At 32.2% G+C, this 21,030-nt stretch overlaps 1 protein-coding gene across 1 annotated transcript; it reads left to right on the forward strand.

The window, feature by feature from the left end:
• The first annotated feature begins 16,636 nt into the window (after positions 1-16,636).
• Positions 16,637-19,282, forward strand: LOC112526221 (nuclear transcription factor Y subunit A-10-like). Its single transcript, XM_025136551.1, has 6 exons — positions 16,637-16,721; positions 17,164-17,441; positions 17,668-17,735; positions 17,835-17,903; positions 18,166-18,306; positions 18,822-19,282. Exons 2-6 carry the CDS (start codon positions 17,216-17,218, stop codon positions 19,242-19,244), a joined length of 927 nt encoding a protein of 308 aa, XP_024992319.1. The 5' UTR covers positions 16,637-16,721; positions 17,164-17,215; the 3' UTR covers positions 19,245-19,282.
• Positions 19,283-21,030: the final 1,748 nt, after the last annotated feature.

A 21,030-nucleotide genomic window follows, 5' to 3' on the forward strand; every position in this document is an offset into this window, starting at 1 on the left:
CTCCTCCCCGCTCCCCTCCTCCACCACCTCCATTTCTCTCCCTAAACCCCACCTCCACCCGCCACCACTCCGGCACCACCTCCCACCCTTTCTCCACTCCGGTGTCGGTATCGTCGATCGATCACCGTCTCCGGTTCCTAAAGCATCGGATGCACTGCCTTCTCCTTCATCTACCTCCTAGGGTTTTTCGGCATCGATTTCGTTCAATCCTTCGGAATCGAAGCTTGGGGACTGCCTTAGGGCTGCTTCGATTCGACGGCAGGCGTTGGAGAGGACGACGGGGAGGTCGTTGTTGGAAGGATTTGATTACGAGTCAATTTTAGGGCAGTGTTGCGAGATGCCTAATGTTTTTCCATCTCCATCTTCAGAAATCCAAATCATTTATGGGTATTTAAACCAACCAAGCGTAAACAGGGGCTTTCAGTTCCTTAGCAGCTAGGGTTCTTCAATCTTCCTTTTTCCTTCATTGGAAATGGAAAAACATTAGGCATTGGAAACGATCATAATCAAGTTCATGATGTTAACAGTGATTCCACTTCTGATTTCCATTGTGAGCTTGGATCGTTTGAACACCAATTTCGTTTAAATGATTGGATATTTCAGTTAAATTTAATTGAAATGAATTGATTTAGATTTCAGACGTAAAAACAAACAGTCTGACTGATTCAGATTTCAGACTTCAGCACCACCTCTTAAARTTCAGAAGTGAATTCAGACTTCAGACTTCAGCACCTTTTAAAAAACAAATGCCACTTAAATTATTCCCACGTATAGTGTGAATAGCCCCCCAAACACTCTGTTTTGAGTCACTTAGAGCAATAATTGGGTTTAAGTCTTTTCATAACAATTGTAGTATACATATAAGGCTTTCTACCTACAAAATTTCAGCTTATTCTGACTTACAATTTGTGATTTGTGTGTTGTTAAAGTATTGGTCCTACGCTATCGTCAAATCCCATTTCACAAATTTTCTCAATTCATTTTTATGATTCCAACTTCATGATTTGCTACATTTAAATACTCTAAATTATACTTTAACATAATAAACATAAAAATGGAGTTCCATGGTCATTATTCTAAGCTTAAACATGCAACTTTACTCACTTAGACATTTAATCGAACATTTGGTGTGTGGTTGAACAAATACACACAACCTAACCATATTGATTCCATACTTTACATTTTAATTTCTATTCGAATTTACCACCCCAAGCATTCAAAACATGCATATTAACACATATTTGTATCACTAATTCATAGTCTAAATCTATACCCAAATAGATACCAATATCAAAAATCCTAACATAAATACTTTAACAAAAACAGACAACCTTATATCTTTAAGAAGGATTCGAAGAGTGGATTCCGAATTTGTGATTGTTACTTCGATTATTTTAGCAATTTGACGTAAAATTTAGAGAGAAGGGGAAAGTATAGAGAGAGAGAGAGAGAATGAAATGGAGATGAGGCAGTTGAAAAAAAACAAAACACAAGGACGATAGATTGTAATTTACTCTAACTATATATACATATATATATATAGGGGAGCGTTCAAATAAAAACCATTCAATTTGTAAAAATCGTGAAAAACTCATTCAACCAATCATAATTTTTTATTTTGTTCATTTTTTTGTAATTATGAGAGGTTGATTAACCATTTTTATTATGTAGGGTGTTAATCATGGATATTATCATGTTCATTATTTTAATTTTATAGAAATACATGAAACAGTTTCATTAAAATTTCATTAAATATTATATGAAACAATTTCATAACCATATATGAAACAAATTCATCAAAAAAAGTATTACATGAAACAATTTCACAAGATTAAACAATTTCATAAAAAAATTCATAAGATTAAACAATGAAATCGACGTATGAGGGTGGTTTGTACGGTTTTTTACAAATGAGAGTGGTTTTCATTTGAACGCTCCTATATATATATATATATATATATATATATATATGGGGTTGGGTTCACGTGAGATCAAAGGTATTTCTTGGGACTCGTAAGACCAATTTATGTTCATTGATCAACTTTATAAGCTAATAATCTAATGGTCTAAAGTTGCACGGTGGCAATTTTGTGATTATTGAGAAGTCTCGGGCAATTTTGTTATTATGAATGTTCATATTGTAAATTTAATCCAAGGGTTGAAAATTGGTCTTACGGGTCTCACGAAAAACACTTAGTCTCACAGGATCCCAAGTCTCTCTCTCTCTCTCTCTCTCTCTCTCTCTATATATATATATATATATATTTATAAATAGTTTAGATATTTGACAGTTTTAACACTTCAATGATTATGAGTATGATACAATTCAGGTAAATTAATGAGTAAGTTTTTAAAACTGCTAACTTACAATTCTCCCCCCCCCCTTTAAAAGAGATTTCGTCCCCGAAATCAAACATAGATAGGAAACTTATAGCGATCAAAGAATTCAGGGTGCTCCCATTGCATATGTTCTTTGGTTTTCCATGTCGCATCAACATCCGATCGTGAGTAAATAAGAATATCATCTATAAATACAATAACAAAATTATCAAGATATTCATTACATACTATATTAATCAGATCCATAAATGCGGCTGGAGCATTAGTCAATTCGAACGGCATAACCAAACACTTGTGATGTTCATATATGGTTCGGAAAGCAGTTTTAGCAATATCTTCGTCTCGGACTTTCAATTCAAATAAATTATTGATTCTTGACAAAGGATATTTATTCTTTATGGTTAATTTGTTCAACTCTCGATAGTCAATACACATTCTCATTGTTCAATCTTTCTTTTTGACAAATAATACAGGAGCACCCTAGGGAGATGTGCTCGGTCCGATAAAACCCTTATCCAGTAACTCTTTTAACTAGGTCATCAATTCTTTCAATTTAGATGGTGCCAAATGATATGGTGCTCTGGCCACCGGTGCCGCTTCAGGTATTAGATCAATTCTGAATTCAACTGATTGATCGGGAGGTAAACTAGTCAAATCATCAGGAAATACTTTCGGATACTCACAAACTACTAGAATGGATTGCAGTTTATCTTTTTCTTTCTTTGAATCGACCACACAAGCCAGAAAACCTTGGTACCCCTTCTGAACACACTTTCGAGCTTTCATGACAGAAATCAGGCTTGTATGATGATCCCGCTAATCACCATAAATCAAAATTGGCCCCTTCCCTGGCAAATCAATATGTATCATCTTTTTATTACACACAACAGTTACTTGATTCTCTGCCAATCAATCCATGCCCACCACTATATCAAATTCCCTTATCAGCATCGGGAATAATCGGATCGGTAATACACATCCTTCAACCTCTATTTGCCATTCATTAAACACGTTGTTAACAAATACTTGACTATTATTAGCAGTATCAACTACTAATGCATAGTCTAGGGGTATTGATTTCATGTATAAACACCCAACAAATAAAGGTGATACAAATGAATAATTTACACCAGAATCAAATAACACCTTAGCATATATACATAGTTTATAAGAAGTGTACCTATTACCACATCAGGGATTTCTTCTACTACCTCTCCTGTCATCTGGAAAAATTGCCCTTTATACCTGTTAGATTCACCCCTCTTTATGTTGATCCCTCCATGAGTACTCGAAGTGTTTCCACCAAGAGTCAATCTCAAATTCTTTAATTTAGGGTAGTTTGATCTGATGTGATATGGAGAATCACACTGGTAGCAACGTTGAGGCATTTGGCAATCAGGAGATATGTCCCGGCTTTCCACACCTGAAACAAACTATTTGATTTAGATTGCAATCACCCTGATAAACACGGTGAGATCTCTAACAAGCTCATTGACTGAATCACTGAACTAGGCGATTTTCTGTTTTTACAAACTTTGGTCTTCTAAATTCTGTCGAAGATCCCTCCGATTTTCTCTTCTCCACCACCTTTTCTCCCCCTGGACTATTTTTGTTCCTCTCCGTAGTTTCAGCTGCATCCACTACCGAAGGGAACGTGACAAGATTCATTCCAATTACAAATTCTCTAATTGAGGATTTCAATCCCCAAATATACCTTTCAACCTTACGAGACTCCGATGATATATAATACTCAGCAAATTGGGAGTATTCAATAAACTTTTCCGTATACTCACGTACGGTTAAATTTCCCTGTTCTAATTTCAAAAATTCTTCTTCCAATTGTCTTATTATTGCTTTTGGATAAAACTATCTACAAATTCTCGATTGTAAAGTGTTTGGTTTTGCCAATGACTCAACCTCCCACCAAGATAAAACATTAGATTTAAGCATAGATACAGTAAATCTGACCCGGTCTTCATATGAACACTTACTTCTATTAAAAACCGATTCAATTTCTTTTAGCCAGCACATGACCTTTATTGGGTCTCTCTCCAGAAAAAGTTGGGGGTTTACACAGAAACATCTTGATATTACCCCCTTTTGCATTTGAAGACTGAACTTGCAGATTAATTTTCACTCGTTTAGTTTCTACTCTGGCAGGTATTCCCAAAATAGAAGTCAAGGTATTTCATAACTTATTCATTTCTTCTGCGAGCATATCCCGAGTAACATACTCAGAATGTTGAATTGGTTCTTCATTAATATTTTCTTGAATAGATTCACCTTGATCTGTATGAACCTCTGGATGATTACTTATCCCTCTTCCTCGACCCCTTCCTCTATCCCTGCCTCAGCCTCTTCCTCTACCCCTACCAACTGGTAGATTCTCTTGGACATTTTCTAGTGAGCTTTCTCTTTCGTCAGGGCTTATAAGAACAATCCTTTCAGACCTTCTGGAGTGACTTATCTTCTGACAATTTGCAAAATTTAATATTCACACAATCACATTCACCAAATATAATAAGGTATCCAAGCACAAATATGTATCTGTAAACCTATGACTGCATTGACCAGTTGTAATTTGAATTTATCTTACATATCGTTCTTTTAAATCATCATATTTATTCCAAAGGTTCTACAAATGTTAGGGACCCTTAATATGAAAATAATACAGTTAAGTTTAGGCATGATGCTGAATACCTAAATATCTTAAACTCGAGCTCTGATACCAAACTTGTAACACCCCATTTCACATTTGCATATAACCCACGTATTTCATATAACATGAAATTCAAATATACGTATTGGTCCCAAATATACAACTTGCTACATTACAAAAGTAGCTACAATATTTTTCCATATAATCCTAGTACATGACTTGTAAACATAACAAGTCTTCAAATACAGATAATATAATATCTGCCAAAATCCACATATGTAAGCAATCATAAATTTCTTCATAAATTTCCCTTTCCCTTATCCTCCAATTGGGAATCGCCTGGATGTGCCCTGCACTCCCTTGACCAGCGGTCGAACCTTCTTCTTGGTTAGGCATTTATTTTATCTCCTCATCTCCTCACCTCATTTACAATATCTTCACCTACCTCCATTTTCTTTAACCTTGAAGCCTTAATCTCCATGGGTTTCAACTAGACCTACCTTGGATTAGCATTTAAAGCCTTTCTTGTTAGAAGATTTGAGAAATTAAAGTGGTGGATCAAGCTTCTCATCCTCAACCTCACTTTTATAGGGTTTTGCAATTTTCTAAGTTTTCTCTAAAAACCTAATGCTTCGTAAAAACTAGATACATGTCAAAATACATATCTTATTTACACTTCTAGCCTTATTTCAAGTAATTACTCATTATTAAGTGATTTGATCATAGATTCTTATTTTAGGGGTTTTATGCATAAAAATGAAATTGTTCCTTATGATTATGTATTGTTTCCTCTTCCATGATCGTACTTGTTTGTAAAGAGATTTCATAAGGGATGACTAAAGAACATGGAGAATACTAAATGATGTATTCTGAGGCATTATTGACCTAATTTTGGGTTTTAATATATTGGGGATTATTTGTAAACATGAGTAGTTTAGTGGTTGGATCATTAATCAAACCTTGGAATTGTGAAGCAATGTCTATTTTCTTGCTCATATGAATATCCCTATTTGCTATTATATGTTGGGACGAACCTTTAAGTAGGCATTAAGAGGGTTGAGTCTGGAAGTTTGCTTGGTGACACGCCAGGATCTATGTCGCTTGAAGTAATGCCTTGGAGGTAGTCTTTAAGTGTGTTGGGCCTTGTGGTGATATCTACAATTGTAGACACTAAGGTCATCCGTCTCTTAAGGTAACGCTCATAAGGTGACACAGGTCTCCCCCGTTAATCCCAATTAAATGTTATAAATGTCTTCAACCAATAAATTGTGTTTATTATATTGTGTTCATGCTCATTAAGTTTTTTTTTGGCCTAACACTTGCTTGTGTGGACATGTATCTCAACTACCAGCGGCGTGTCCGCCAAGAAAGTTTCATTGACTTGTAGAGTGAACTTGGGGAGCATTTTGGGGCACTAAGCAAAATGTTTGACCTTTTGATGGCTTGGGATGACACCCGATTGTAATCTAGTTCTTCAAGGATTAGATTAGGAGGTTGTTAACCTCATATCTATTTATTTACAATTTGTAATTTAATTGGTGTATGTTGTTCCCTTTTTGGACAAGCTCGTATCTTGATATATTATACCATGATTCCGCTTTATTTATGGAATTTTGTAGTATCTATTTTCGGGGAATTTTGTAGTTTCTATTTATTTATGGAATTTTGTAGTATCAACAAGTAAGACTTCCGCAAGTTGAGGAAGTATTTATACTAATTTACAGATTTGGAACCTGTATTTGCATATCGTGTTTAGGGAAAAAAAAATTACTTTGTTGACTCCTCCGTAAGCTGATGAGTTGTTACTTGCAGAGGTAGTGATATTTTGGAAATTTTGGGAGATAAATGGTTAAGTGGTAAATGTATTTGACTGAAACGACTACTTTTATTAATTTCCCAGGATTATAACTCCTATTGTTTTTTTCTTTAATTTTATATTAAACATATGAACAACTTAAAGTTTGAATGTTATCAAAGTTAATTTAACATTCTCACTCATTAAAAAGCATACATGATGTGACATATACGATCATAAATGTCAATTTTTAGAGTTTGTTTATAAGTATATAAAAGACCAAGTCCATGGAACAAAAGAATGAGGCAAAGGCAAGGTACAATTTTTGATTGGGTCCTTCAAAAAATAGGACAAGAGGTAGCAAACAACAAGAGGAGGCAAACAGAGTAACTGGCTATGCACATAAACCAGCTGCAAAGAATGAGTCATGCAGAAAGCCTGGACCTCGTGTCTCATGTGAATGCATGGTGACAATAACATATGGACTTGTTTGTAATTCATGTATTTGATTTCAGTTAATCATTCATACGTGTTAACAAACAAAATGAATTACGGATCTAACCGTATAAAATATAATTAAGAAATAGGTAATGTAAGTAACGAAACATAAAAATCTAAAGAAAAGATGCACGATTTGCAAACCACATTTGACAGCCTATCCCTGACTTCGTCACTAGGTAGGGTTTGGGTTAGTTTTATTGGATTACGAATACAGTTATGGGTGAATTCAGAACCTCAGATGACATGAGCACACATTAGTTGAAGAATGCAAAACTGCATTTGAAATGTCAAAAAATTTGTTATTCATATTGATTTATCCTCAAAAATTCATTAACATCTACTTTAATTTTGGAGGAATGTCCTCATTGCATTGTGTTAACAAGTATAACAGCTACTACTATTTTTATAGCTCTGGGATGTTTCAATTTATATTGCTCCTTATTATCTGACTATACCAATAAATAAATATATATATATATATAGAGAGAGAGAGAGAGGCCTAATCAAATAAGAATCTAATTAGTTTGTGGTAACTATGAGGTCCAATCTCAACCACAAATCAACGGATAAATTAGGAAATTAATAATTATGGTAGTTTGAGTTAAAATTATAATTAGAGGGCATATTAGGTATTTTTTTTAAAAACTCCTCTCTCCTCTCTCATATCTCATCTCTCCAACCTCCAATCTCCGGCCTCCGGTGAAATCGGTATCACAGTATATCACAATGGGTATTACATTGTGTATTACAATGGGTATCACATTGTGTATCTTTGTTTTTAAGCTTTGAGTTGGTATCATAGTTGGTATCACAATGGTATCATAGTATATCACAATGAGTATCACATTGTGTATCTTTGTGATTACTTGGTACCTGCCAGATTAATGTTCACTGGAGGCCGGAGATTGGAGGTCGGAGAGATGAGAGATGAGAGAGGAGTTTTTAAAAAATACCTAAAATGTCCTCTAATTATAATTTTAACTCAAAAAACCATAATTATTAATTTCTTAATTTCTCCGTTGATTTGTGGTTGAGATTGGATCTCACAGTTACCACAAACTAATCAGTTCTCTCTTCAATGGGCCCCTATAGAGAGAGAGAGAGAGATTATGAACAAGTATCAATATAGAAGAATGAAACAATCAACTATGGTCCAAAATAATTGAAGTGTTGTTTTTTATGTATTGATAGTTGTATGTTGGGGGCCTATAGCATCGTTTCTCGCTTATCAAGTTCCAATTAGTAACGGACAATATCTTTCTTCTCAATAATATTGATTAATATTTAAATCATTTCTAAACCATCAAAACCTCATTTTATTAGTCGAAACACAAAAATATTCAAATATAATGTTACTGAAAACCATATATAATCTTATAACAAATACATGCAAGATTACGTATAATAATCAATCAAAAAGATTAAAATGGTTAAGAATATGTGAACAACGGATATCTTGCGATATTTTTTTGGAAAAATACTGATTAATTTGCACCATGATCACTTTTAAAAAAAAATAGAATTTTTTTTAACGAAACTTTAAGCTATTGTAAATCAGTATAACAACTTGAGACTTTTTTTTCGTACTCAAACTGAAAATAAAAACACGAAACTTAAAATTTGAATGTATGATTGTGAGTAAATTCATCAAGGTAAGTGATCCACCGTCACATTCCTATGACTTGAAGAACATAATTCTAAATTACTCATATCAACTTAATTAATTCGATACTAGTTTTTATGTTACACGATCATTAATATATTTTAGAACCATAAAAAAGTGTTTGAATAATAATATCAGATTATTTTAAAACGATAGTTCTTGAATCATGAGACAAGTAGTGGTAAAATAGATCTTAAAATCTAGCTTAAAAAAGTGTGTGTGTGTATATATATATATATATATATATATATATAATTATGTGAGATCAAGGGTTTTTCGTGAGATTCGTAAGACCAATTCTCAACCCTTAGATTAGATCTACAATCTGAACATTTATAATCACAATATTGTCACGAGACTTCTCAATAATCACAAAATTGTCACCGTACAACTTTAGACCATTAGATCATTAGCTTATAAAGTTGATCAATGAACATAAATTAGTCTTACAGGTCTCACGAAAAACTCTTTGTCTCACGTGAACCCAACTAGTATATATGACTTGGGATCATGTGAGACCAAGGGTTTTTTGTAAGACCCGTAAGACCAATTCTCAACCCTTGGATTCGATCTACAATCTGATAATCTGAACATTCATAAACACCACGAGACTTCTCAATAATCACAAAATTGTCACCGTGCAACTTTAGAACATTAGATTATTAACTTATAAAGTTAATCAACGAACATAAATTGATCTTACGAGTCTCACGAAAAACCCTTAGTCTCACGTGAATCCAACCCTCTCTATATATATTTATATATTTATTTATTTATATTTACTTGAGAGCGAGGAAATTTTGATCAACTGGCAACTTGACTACAAGTAGTTATGTTACCATTAATAGAAACGGTTTGTAGACAACAACGTGCATGCTATGATTGCTCCAAAGATCCTTTGGCTTTCTTAAGTAACATACGACTTTTAATCCACCTTAAATACCAATTCTGATTTAGACCAAATGTACTATAAACAAATATGAAATTATATGATTGTTTTAAGTCCAAAATTAAATAATTTGAGTATTTTACTGTTGTCATTTCTTTGTATATATTATATTAGTTTTCAAAAATGTAATTAGGGATGAGCATTGAAACTAGGTATCTGTCTTTAGAATTGGAACCGTTCTGAAATTGTCGATTTCGGTTGTGATTGTTCTGGTTCTGGTTCCTAAAATATAGAACCGATCAAGACTGGTTCTAGTTCCACTTCTCGTTTTTTTGGAACCGTTAACGGCTGGTACCTTGAACCAGAACCGACGGGTATTTGTTATTTTCTAATGAAATTTATTTTATATGTTTATTATATTTAATAAACTAAACTTGAAACTATTAATTTACCTTTCAGTGTTACATTAATTGCCGCTTTATTGACAGTTGAATTTGCTCTCTGCCTCTTGGTCTTTTACTGTTCCACAATCGCTCCATAATCAACCTACTTTCTCCTAAATCCCAATTACTTGTAATTTACCCAATATGTAATTTTCTGTTATTGTTTGTAACAGACTAATAATTACTTTTTGTAGTATTTATTTTCTTACGTCGGTACTTTGTAATAGACTAAATTACTTTTTTATAATATGAAATGATAAAATTTAAAAAAAAAAATAGACACCGAGTACCCGATACTAGAATCGGTTCCCAAATATAAAGAACCGATGTAACTGGTTCTGGTTCCTTCATTCCAGAAACTGTCGGTTCTGGTTCCTTCATTCCAGATTCTGTCGGTTCTAATTTAGGGACCTGTTCCATAAATTTTGGTTTGGTACTCGCCTTTGCTTCCCCTAAACGTAATGGATGCATGGGAGAGTAAACTAAACTCAAACTCGTTATACCTAATTGTTAGAATCAAATATACCATTATTAAATGAGAGTCCCCATGATATATATAGGGTTGGGTTCCGATGAGAAATGAAGTTATGGTGAGAAGTGTAAGAAAATATCTCCACCATTTGATCAATCCTAATTGAATGTCAATGCTAATGAGGTGTATAGAGATGCACTGCATCAATTCCCTTCTAAAACGCAATTCATGGATGACATGAGATTAAAAGTGATCAAGGGTTCATATCTCTTCTTACGCTTCTCACTATAACTTCGCATATATATATATATATATATATATATATATACTATCTTATTAAGCAAATTTAGTAAAAGTCATAGTCTTAAAATACTAAATGACCAAGATACCTTTTATACTACCTTTATGTCACTTTTTCACCTCTTCCTCTCCTCACATACACTCACCCTCTCACAACCGATTTTTTAAAAATTATAATTTTAAATTTACACTTTATACCCCTATAATTAGTTAATTAATTACGTTACGTCCTTGATTTTTAAAGGTTTCATTTTAAACCTTTATCAAATTAACATATTTAAAAAATACATTTTTATTTTAACAAGTTACACTATTATAATCGTCTCGTTAATACCTTCGAAATGAGTCTAATATTGAATAGTTTTTTACTTAATTATATTATTATATATTATATATTATATATACTGTGAAAAAAATATCTTTATTATTTATGATTTATACTTTTATAGTTATATATATATATATATATATACTATATATGTTGGGGTTAGGCTGTCCAAATTTTTAGTTTTCTTTATTGGTTTTGAGTTTTATCTTAAAACTCAAGTTTCTTGGTTTTTTGCTCTTGGTGTAAATCGAACACATTTGTGGAGTCGTTTAAGTATATTGAATTTTAAATATATTGGATTTTAAACTGTCATACAATTTTTTCATCGATAGTCTGTAATTGAAACCATAACTCTTATTTATTCAAATTGTATTAATATGTAAAGACCAAGTGTAACCTATATAATCATTAAATCTTATCTTATAAAACCAGTGGAACTTCAAAATCGTTAAAATTCATGGTTCCCGCCACATTGCGTGGGTACACAACTAGTATATATATAAAGAGAGAGAGGATCAAACGAGAATGTTAACTATTTAAAAGAATATGGAAATGGCCAAATCACATCTAAAATCACATCTAGTTTTACATTAACGGTCGAAAAAAGGTGTGTGGGCAACTTTTGCTGGGACTTCAGTTCACGAGGCAAAGTCGTTTGAATCACATGTGATTTTGTACATGATATTAGTGTAAAATCACATGTGATTCGACAGTTTTCTTATTCTCTTAAATATGCAGTGTTCTCGTTTAAACTAAACACTCTCTCTCTCTCTCTCTCTTCTCTCTCTCTCTCTCTATATATATATATATACACACACATATATAGGTAGGAAAGTAAACTCATTTTTCATTGTGAACATGAGGACCAATGCTGGCCTTTCATCTTATTTCATCCAACAACTCATATTAACTAGTGTTTTTAATTAAATTTATTAATTAAGGTGATTAGGGATAAAAAAAAGTTAATGCAATCCACGCCTATCTTATTTGACTTTTTATTTTCTTTTTTAATTAAAAAAATTTACCCCCTTAAAGTCTAAAATAAATTATCTTAAAAATTATTAATATTTTAATCAAACAAATTACATTAAAAAACGAGAATTTCATGTTCTTCAATATGGCATCCATCTCGATGTAGTTTATTTTAACCGTTTTTTTACATGAGATGGTGCATATGTGTTATATTCATTATTAATATTTATATACATTCAAATGTGTACAACAGCTCGACACCATACGTCGGTAACTCAACATCACATTCTTCAACACTTTCTTCAACGTCGTAAGGCATTGCGTTCTTCATCACGATACCTCAACACCCATCGAAATAGATCAAGAATATATCGAGACCAAGTAAAACCTATCGAGACCAATCAAAAACCCATCGAGGCCGATCGAGAAAGGTCGAGAATCCATTAATTGACTTGGTATGTGTTTATATGTGTTAAACTATAACCTACCACCTTTATTTTCCATCAAGAATCTATCAATTGATTTATTATTTGTTTGTATGTGTAAAACCATAGGCTACCACTTACAGCTTTGATCGAGATGGATCGAGAATCCATTGAGACCAATCATGAACACATCAAGATCGATCTACAACCCATTGGGACCGATAGACACCAATTGAAACCAATCAAGACTAATCAAGAACACATTCATTGACTTGGTATGTAGTTGTGTGTTAAAATCATAATATAACACCTTCATTTTCATCGAGATCGATTGAGAACCTATTGATTATTTTATTATGTGTTTATTTGTGTAAACCATAACCTACCACTTTTAACTTTTATGAGATGGATCAGGAAATCTATCGAGACGAGTCAATCAGGAACCCAAAAAAGAAAAAAAAAAGAAAAATTAAAGTATGTAGAGTTAAAACTGTAGTATATTCATGATGAATATTATGATGAAAATTAATGTTTATGATAAATATCATACTGATGTAAATACTAGAAAGTTGTTATATACATGTCATCATACATAAACATTCATGATGAATAGTATGTATATTCATGATGAAGGTTACAGTGAAAATGTATATTCATGACGAATATCATAATGATGTATGAATATTGAAAAGTTGTTATATACACGTGCACATATATAAATATTCATGATGAATAGTATGTATCATATCGATATATGAATAGTAAAGAGTTATTGTATACACGTCAACATATATATATATATATATATACATGCTGAATGGTATAAAGAAAACGTATATTCATGATGAATGTTATATTGAAGATGTGTATTCACGATGAATGTCATAGTGATGTATGAATACTGAAGATTTATTAAATACACATGAAAATACATAACTATTCATGATGAATGTTATGATAAGTATGATATTCATGATGAATATCATACTAATTTATGAATATTAAATAGTTGTTGTAAATATATGAATGTACATAAATATTAATAATGAATATTACACGGATATACTATTTGACAAAAAAAACCTTAAAAATATAAATAGATAAAAAGTATATCGAGATGGATGTCAAATCGAAGAGAATGAAATGCTCAATTTTTTGATGTAATTTGTTTGATTAAAATATTAATTATTTTTAAGATAATTTAGTTTAAAAATTAAGGGGGTAAAAGTCTTTTAATTAAAAAAGAAAATAAAAAGTAAAACATGGTAAGCGTAAACCCTAATTTTCATTTTTACCGCTAATCACTTCATAATTAATATTTTTATGTTTTAATCAATGATTAGTTTTCTAAATTTTGATCAATGGTCATACAAACCATAAAAATCAATCAATTGAGATATTTATTATGATTTGAATTTTTATGAAAGATGATTGGAGTTCATTAATTATGATCAACAATTTATATTAGTAAATAACCGATAAATTTATGAAACCATATATTCGTTAGACTAGATAGGCAGTTGAGATTTGCTTGTAAGATTCAAATACAAACCATATGATTCTTACAAACCCTACAAACATGATCTCAACCATTGATTTTGTTTATTTTGAAATTTAAAGGCAGTTATAGAATGCAATTGAGAGTAAATTTAAGAACCGATTTAATCCACGCCGTTGATTATCAACATGTATGGTTGAGATTAGTTTGTAAAATTTGTATGAATTGCATGGTTTGTAAAATAAATCTCCCTTATATACATACATATATATATATGGGGTGATCATTTAAGAACCTTGAAAACTGGTACATTATGTGCAAATTCATATGTTTTTTTTCATCTAAAGTTATGATTTAGAACATTGATGAGCATATAATTGTTTCATAATGTGATTGTTTCACATTTTGAACCTTTTGGGTCTGTTCGTGAAACAAAACTTATATGTAAAAAAGTTACATATTATAAACCGAATACATATGAAACAAACACATCGTGAAACAAATATATGTTAAAAACTAAATTAAATACTAGTCTTATATGGAAAAAGATCATGTAAAACAATATCTTGAGATTATATGTATGTATGTATGTATGTATGTATGTATGTATGTATGTATATATGTATGTATGTACGTACGTATGTACGTATGTGTGTGTATGTATGTATGTATGTATGTGTGTGTGTATGTATGTATGTATGTATGTGTGTGTGTATATGTATGTATGTATGTAATGAAATAACATGTGTGAAAATAAAGTGTTTATACCATGTTATTTCATATGAGAAACATTCAGGACTGCTTTATGCATGGAAAAAAAAACAATCCTACATGTTTCACATATGAAAACATTGTGTAAACATCGAAATTTCACACATGTTTTCATATGCAATAACACATTAAAATCTGATTCATTAGGAAACCGTGAATGGGTTGACAAGCGTCGTAACCCTTGGACTAAAAGATTATAAAACGTAAGAACTTGAAATTATTGAGAAAACTTAAAAGGAGAACTTTTATAAATAAAACTCTAAATTGAATTTAACATCAAATTAAGGGTTTAAGTAAGCTCTAGAAAAGAGTTATAAACAAACTAGGAAACAGTAAAATAATTAAGATAAAGATAAACTAATTAAGATAATAACTAAAGGAATTAGGAACTCAATGAGCTCAGGGACGTGCGAGACGAGCCATGCGGCTTAAGTCACGGGGTTGGTTGCAGGACCCTTTGTTTCGTCGTCCAGTGAGCTGCACAACCTTTTTGGCGAGTTGAGTCGCGTGGGAGATCACGGGTAGGGGTGAGCATAGGCGGGTACCCGCCCTATTTGATAGGAACCGGAACTGGTGATTCTTGATATATTGGAACCAGAACCGGTTAGAACGGTTTTTGAATTTTTGGAACCGGAACCGCCGGGGACTGGTTCCGGGTACCCGCTTCCTAAAATATTAAAATTTTGTTATTTATAAATAAAAAATAAAACATTGCCAAAACACTAAATAAATAARCAAGAATACAAATTATACAGAATAATGATTACAAATATTGTTTAACGATTACAAACCATAATAAATTAATAGTAAATGTTGAAAGTTTAACGATTACATACTATAATTGTAAAAGTTCAAAGTTTAACGATTACATACTACAAATCCAATTAAACACACATTTTGAAAAAATACGAATCATTTTATCTCAAATTCTGAATCTAGAGTTCTAAGTTTTTTTACCTAATTTAAATTTAGTATTAAAAAAATTAATTTTTTTTTAATTGAAAAATACCGGGTACCTGCCGGTTCCGGGTACCCGGTCCCGGCAGGTAACAGTTCCGAAAAATTGAGAACCCGAACCGGAACCATTATCAATCAGTTCCGTATTTTAGAAACCGAAACCATTCATATGGGTTCCAGTTCCGGAACCGACAGTTTCAAGACAGTTTTGGTTTCACAAATGGGTATCCGGTTCCGCTGCTCACCCCGAATCATGGGACCTTTTGTTTAAGCTTTTTTTGCTAAGGATTTGTCGTGGCCATTTATTCTTCTATCTGGGTTGCTAGACGCTCTACGTCAAAGCCGTTTTATAAGTTTGTATAAATTATTTTGTTTCATAAACTAGTTTGGTAAAATAATATTAAATAATGGAAAGAAAAATAAGAACTAAAAATTAAAAGTATAACAAAAATCAATGAAATATAAAAAAATAAAAAAGCAAAATTTAGGGGATAAAAAAGAAGAAATCCGTATAAGCAATGTGTTAATGGAGCGACTGAAATTGCTTCATGTTTCCACTTATTGGTCTCTTTTCGGTTTCACTTTCATCAATCTGCCTTTCCCCTTCAAGAGCTTCAAACATGGCACCTGGCAAATGGGAATTCTCTTTCTCTACTTGATCATTGGATTTTGATTTCAAGCTCCTCTCTCTCTCTCTCTCTTAAATTGGTACTATTTCTTCTTCTACTCTCTCTCTCACTACCCCCTTGTTATTATCTCTGAATATTCATTCCTTTGGCTTTTTACATCATCTTCGTTTTCGTCTGTTTAATTTGTTAATCTCTGTGTTCATCTAAATAGAATTAAGTTTCAGCTATCTATGTTAGCAATTTGACATGGGTTTTGCTTAAAATGATATGGGATTTTGTTAATTTTCATGGGTTTACAAATAACAAAAATTCCTTTCAAACTGTGTGTTAATTCGCGATGTAGATTAATGGTGAATTTCAAAGTAGGCATATTATAAAGGTTTCTATGCACTCAAATTCTGGATTTCCGAAGGATTTCAACTCACCCTTTTCATGATTTTGTGCTTTGAAGTAATAAGTTGTTCTGAATTGAGCTACTACTGTTTAGAATCCTTTTTGATAATCTAATGATCTTGATACAGTTTTGAGCCTGCAGCAAATAACTCAAATACTATCTGGGTTATAGTTTTGGCAATGAATTCTGTTTATTACAAAGAACAGGATGATGGGAGTAGTTCGAATCCTATGGGTTCAGTTCCATGGTGGAGTGGATTTGTGACTCGATCATCTCTTGAAGAATCCATCCCATTGAAGCCCTCATCAATGGAAAACCAGACTACTTATGGAAGACAACCATCAGATCATGATGCAGATCAAGTGTTCGAGAAAAGGGATATAACACAATTCAATATGTTTACTGGTAACCTTTTTCTTTTCTGTGTTCCCCAATCTTCCCCACAGTTGGTTCTTATAAGCTTCTCGTATTTGAAAAACAAATCGGTTTCAACCCAGATGTAAAATGTACGTGGACAGTTCTACGAGAACTATACATAATCTCATATCACATTTGCATATAGGGATTTTATATTCAGGAATTATGTCATGAAACGTCATGGGAAAACCTGATCAATCTGTTTCTGATTCAGGTGACTGCAAGAATCCATCGAACTGGCAAAAAGGTCATGTTGACCTAGGATTTGGTCAGCCGGCCGTGGTAGGAATTTCTAGTCATTAAACGCTGTTTTTGGATAAATTTGATATTCATCTTTATCGAATGTTGATATATCATCTCTCTTTTGATCGACTACGATAGATATGTGGTGAGTACCCTTACGGGGATCGATGTTATGGAGTGTTCTCAACTTACGGACCTCAGATAAAGGTGCGTCCTGCCGTCCTCTCATAAATCCTGTCGGTTTTTGAACTGAGTTTCCTAACAGGGTTATTTTGGGAAATCTTACGAATAAGATGCCCGTTTCATATAATTCCTTGACATTTCAGTGCTATGTAATCTTTTGGAAGCTAAGAGAACAAATAGCTTTTATGTTTTATTCTATTTAGGTGAATGTGTTTAGATGGGAATCTAATTCATGAGATTATATGAGGTATTGACATAACCTTCTAACTGTTTGATAATGATTCAGGGTCGGATGCTGTTACCTTTAAACTTGAGCAATGATGATGAACCGATATTTGTGAATGCAAAGCAATATCATGGAATAATAAGACGTAGAAGATCTCGTGCAAAGGCAGAGATGGCAAAGAAAGTTCTGAAAAATCGTAAGGTATGTCTATGTCATAAAATCTTCTAATGACCATGCATTGCATTATAGACAGATAGGGGGAGAATAGCAATCATTGGTGGACCTTCCCTTGAACTAGTCATGGAGCTCTCAATGGAGTGGTTTAGGTTCTGGAATTCCATCTCTAGTTGGGGGTTTCGGTTCGAAGGTTCTAAAATGTGGTGCGGGTTCATCTCTCTCGACCAGTTCGGAGATGGCTTGACAGCAAGCGTAGTGGCAGGCAGGCAGGCGATAGGATGTAAATCATAATAGCATTAGAGATTGCTAAACTATAATAAAAGTTTTAAGTTGGTCGTTGAAGGCCAATAAGCCTTGCAATCAGGTTTATTTATATCAAATCCAGCCAAAATATTAGATCAAATTCGGCCAAAAGGAGTTTAATAGAATATATTCAAAGAGTTAATTCAATGAATTCCTAATGTTATCGTCCCATATTTTATCGTCCTTATTCTTGGAAGCTAAAAAGTTTTAGACTTTTTGTTGGTTTTTATACGTAGCCATATTTGCACCTTTCACGTCATCTCCATGCAATGCGTCGACCAAGAGGGAATGGGGGCCGTTTCCTAAACACCAAAAAGAAGGATGACTGCAAAGATGAAATTATGGATTTGAAAAGGGGCGAGAATGTTTCTGGATCTCCAAATTGTACTGTTCTGCTGTTGGATGATAGCAACTTGACCTCTCCTTGCGAACCAAATGGTAATAGGTCACATGTTTCCCGGTCAGAGGTGACTAGTGCATTCTCCATTGGAGACCTCAAACACTTCCAAATCGGGAATCTTTCTGTTGTCTCTCTTTCAGACATGATGATTTCTGGCAACACCAAACATGGTTTTTCCATGCACGGCAAACGGGTTTCAATGGCAAGCGGTGGTAGTCACTATAACGCCAAATGGGGTTCCAATGTGTTGTATAATTGACGTGTTGGACCCCACCTTCCTCCAGCCAAATGAAGTGATCATTCGGTTGTTTGTGGCAATTCATCCTTGGCTTATTGTGTTATGGTTGTCTCTAATCTTCTCCCCCTACAAATGGTTGGGAGTTGTTATGGGACGTTAATAGCCTTAATGCATGTGAAAAAATGAACAAACATTTCTGAACATGTTTGCTTCATCTTTACTGATAAATTGTTATTGAAGTAAACCTTCATATACGATGTTTTTTGGATCTTGTTGAAATTACGGGTTAATAATGTATTTTATATATGTTGTATGGATGTTGACTTCAAACTTTTGGATAATGTAATATATTTTAACTTGTGGTTGTCTCATAAGCTCCTCAACTTTGTATGAAGTTACTACACACTTGAATTTTCAAATATTTATGCATCATGTTAATTCAAAATAATGACAATGACTATGTTTTGATAAGGTAGTTGTTAGCTAATAAACTAGTTATTAATTGACTAAAAGGGTAATACATCTTGATTTTAATATTTTATTTTTTTATTCATCTCAGTCAATGTTATAATATGGTCTTATGTGATTTTGAAAAAGCAATGATGTTTTTATTTTTGAATAAAATATAAATTTTAAGAGATCATAAAAATTTGACAAAAATATATCGATATTAGTATCAAATTAACTATTTAAATTCCTATTTTTTGTGTAATTTGTTAATGCAATTTTTTTATTATAATTTTAATTTAGGTTCAATAACGAAGTAATTTATTTATGGTTTAATAATATAATTTTTTTATAAAGATAATAACTAATTGTTTTGTTAGAACTCGATAATTATACTAATTATATTTTAGATTTTTTATATTTTAAAATGAGATGTTTATCATCTATTTTTGATTATATTTATTTGCAGTTAGTTACACGAATTCAAACATGAGCTTTAATAAATTGTATTTATGCATAATTTATTTGTAATCTTGAATTTTAAGTAATATGCATCAATATACTGTACTTCATGCATAAAAAAATGTTTTTAAGAGTTTTTGTCAAATTCTTTATAATTTTTAACTGAAAAACTAATTGTTGGCTGAGAACTTGGTTGTTACTTGATAAATTGTTCGATTTTGATGAAAACTAGTTGTCTTTGGTAAAAATTAGATGATAATTTAGAATGACTTGAAGAAAGATTTATAAAACGTTTATAAAAAAATAAGTTAGATGATTAGAGGCATAATTAGAAGGGGGAAGGCGAAAAATAAATTAAATAGTTCATTTGAAATACCCTTTCAAGAAACCAACTTATAACTTATCGAACATGATTTTTTCAATAAATTCAAAACAATATAAATTAATTTATGGTTGTCAAATAAGATCATAACATAAACCTATCCAACATTGATTTCATACCTTATAGTTAAATTGATTATAAAAAGGGAACTTAGAAATCATGTTAAAGTTAATCATGAATTAATAATAAAAATTGGCTTAAAAAGTACATCATAGAAACCTAAAATCTTGAAATACAACTTGATAATGCTACTTATAGAACCCAACAAAGACAAGTTTATGGTCTTAACCCCTCAAACCACAAATCAAAACTGTAATGATGGTTTAGAAGATTTTTAAACCGAGTGGTTTGACAGCAAGTGACCAAATCAGACCATAAAAAGACGGATCGATGTTTAGGCGGTTTGGACAAACATTGAGCAATACTAAGGATGATTTTGAATTTTGAATTTGATTTTTGACGGGTTACAGAATTTCAGATAACACGGTCAATTGAGAAATGAAAACTAAAAACATA

Source organism: Cynara cardunculus, assembly GCF_001531365.2.
Source record: "Cynara cardunculus var. scolymus isolate 2C chromosome LG 1, CcrdV1, whole genome shotgun sequence".
Taxonomy (NCBI): Eukaryota; Viridiplantae; Streptophyta; class Magnoliopsida; order Asterales; family Asteraceae; genus Cynara; species Cynara cardunculus.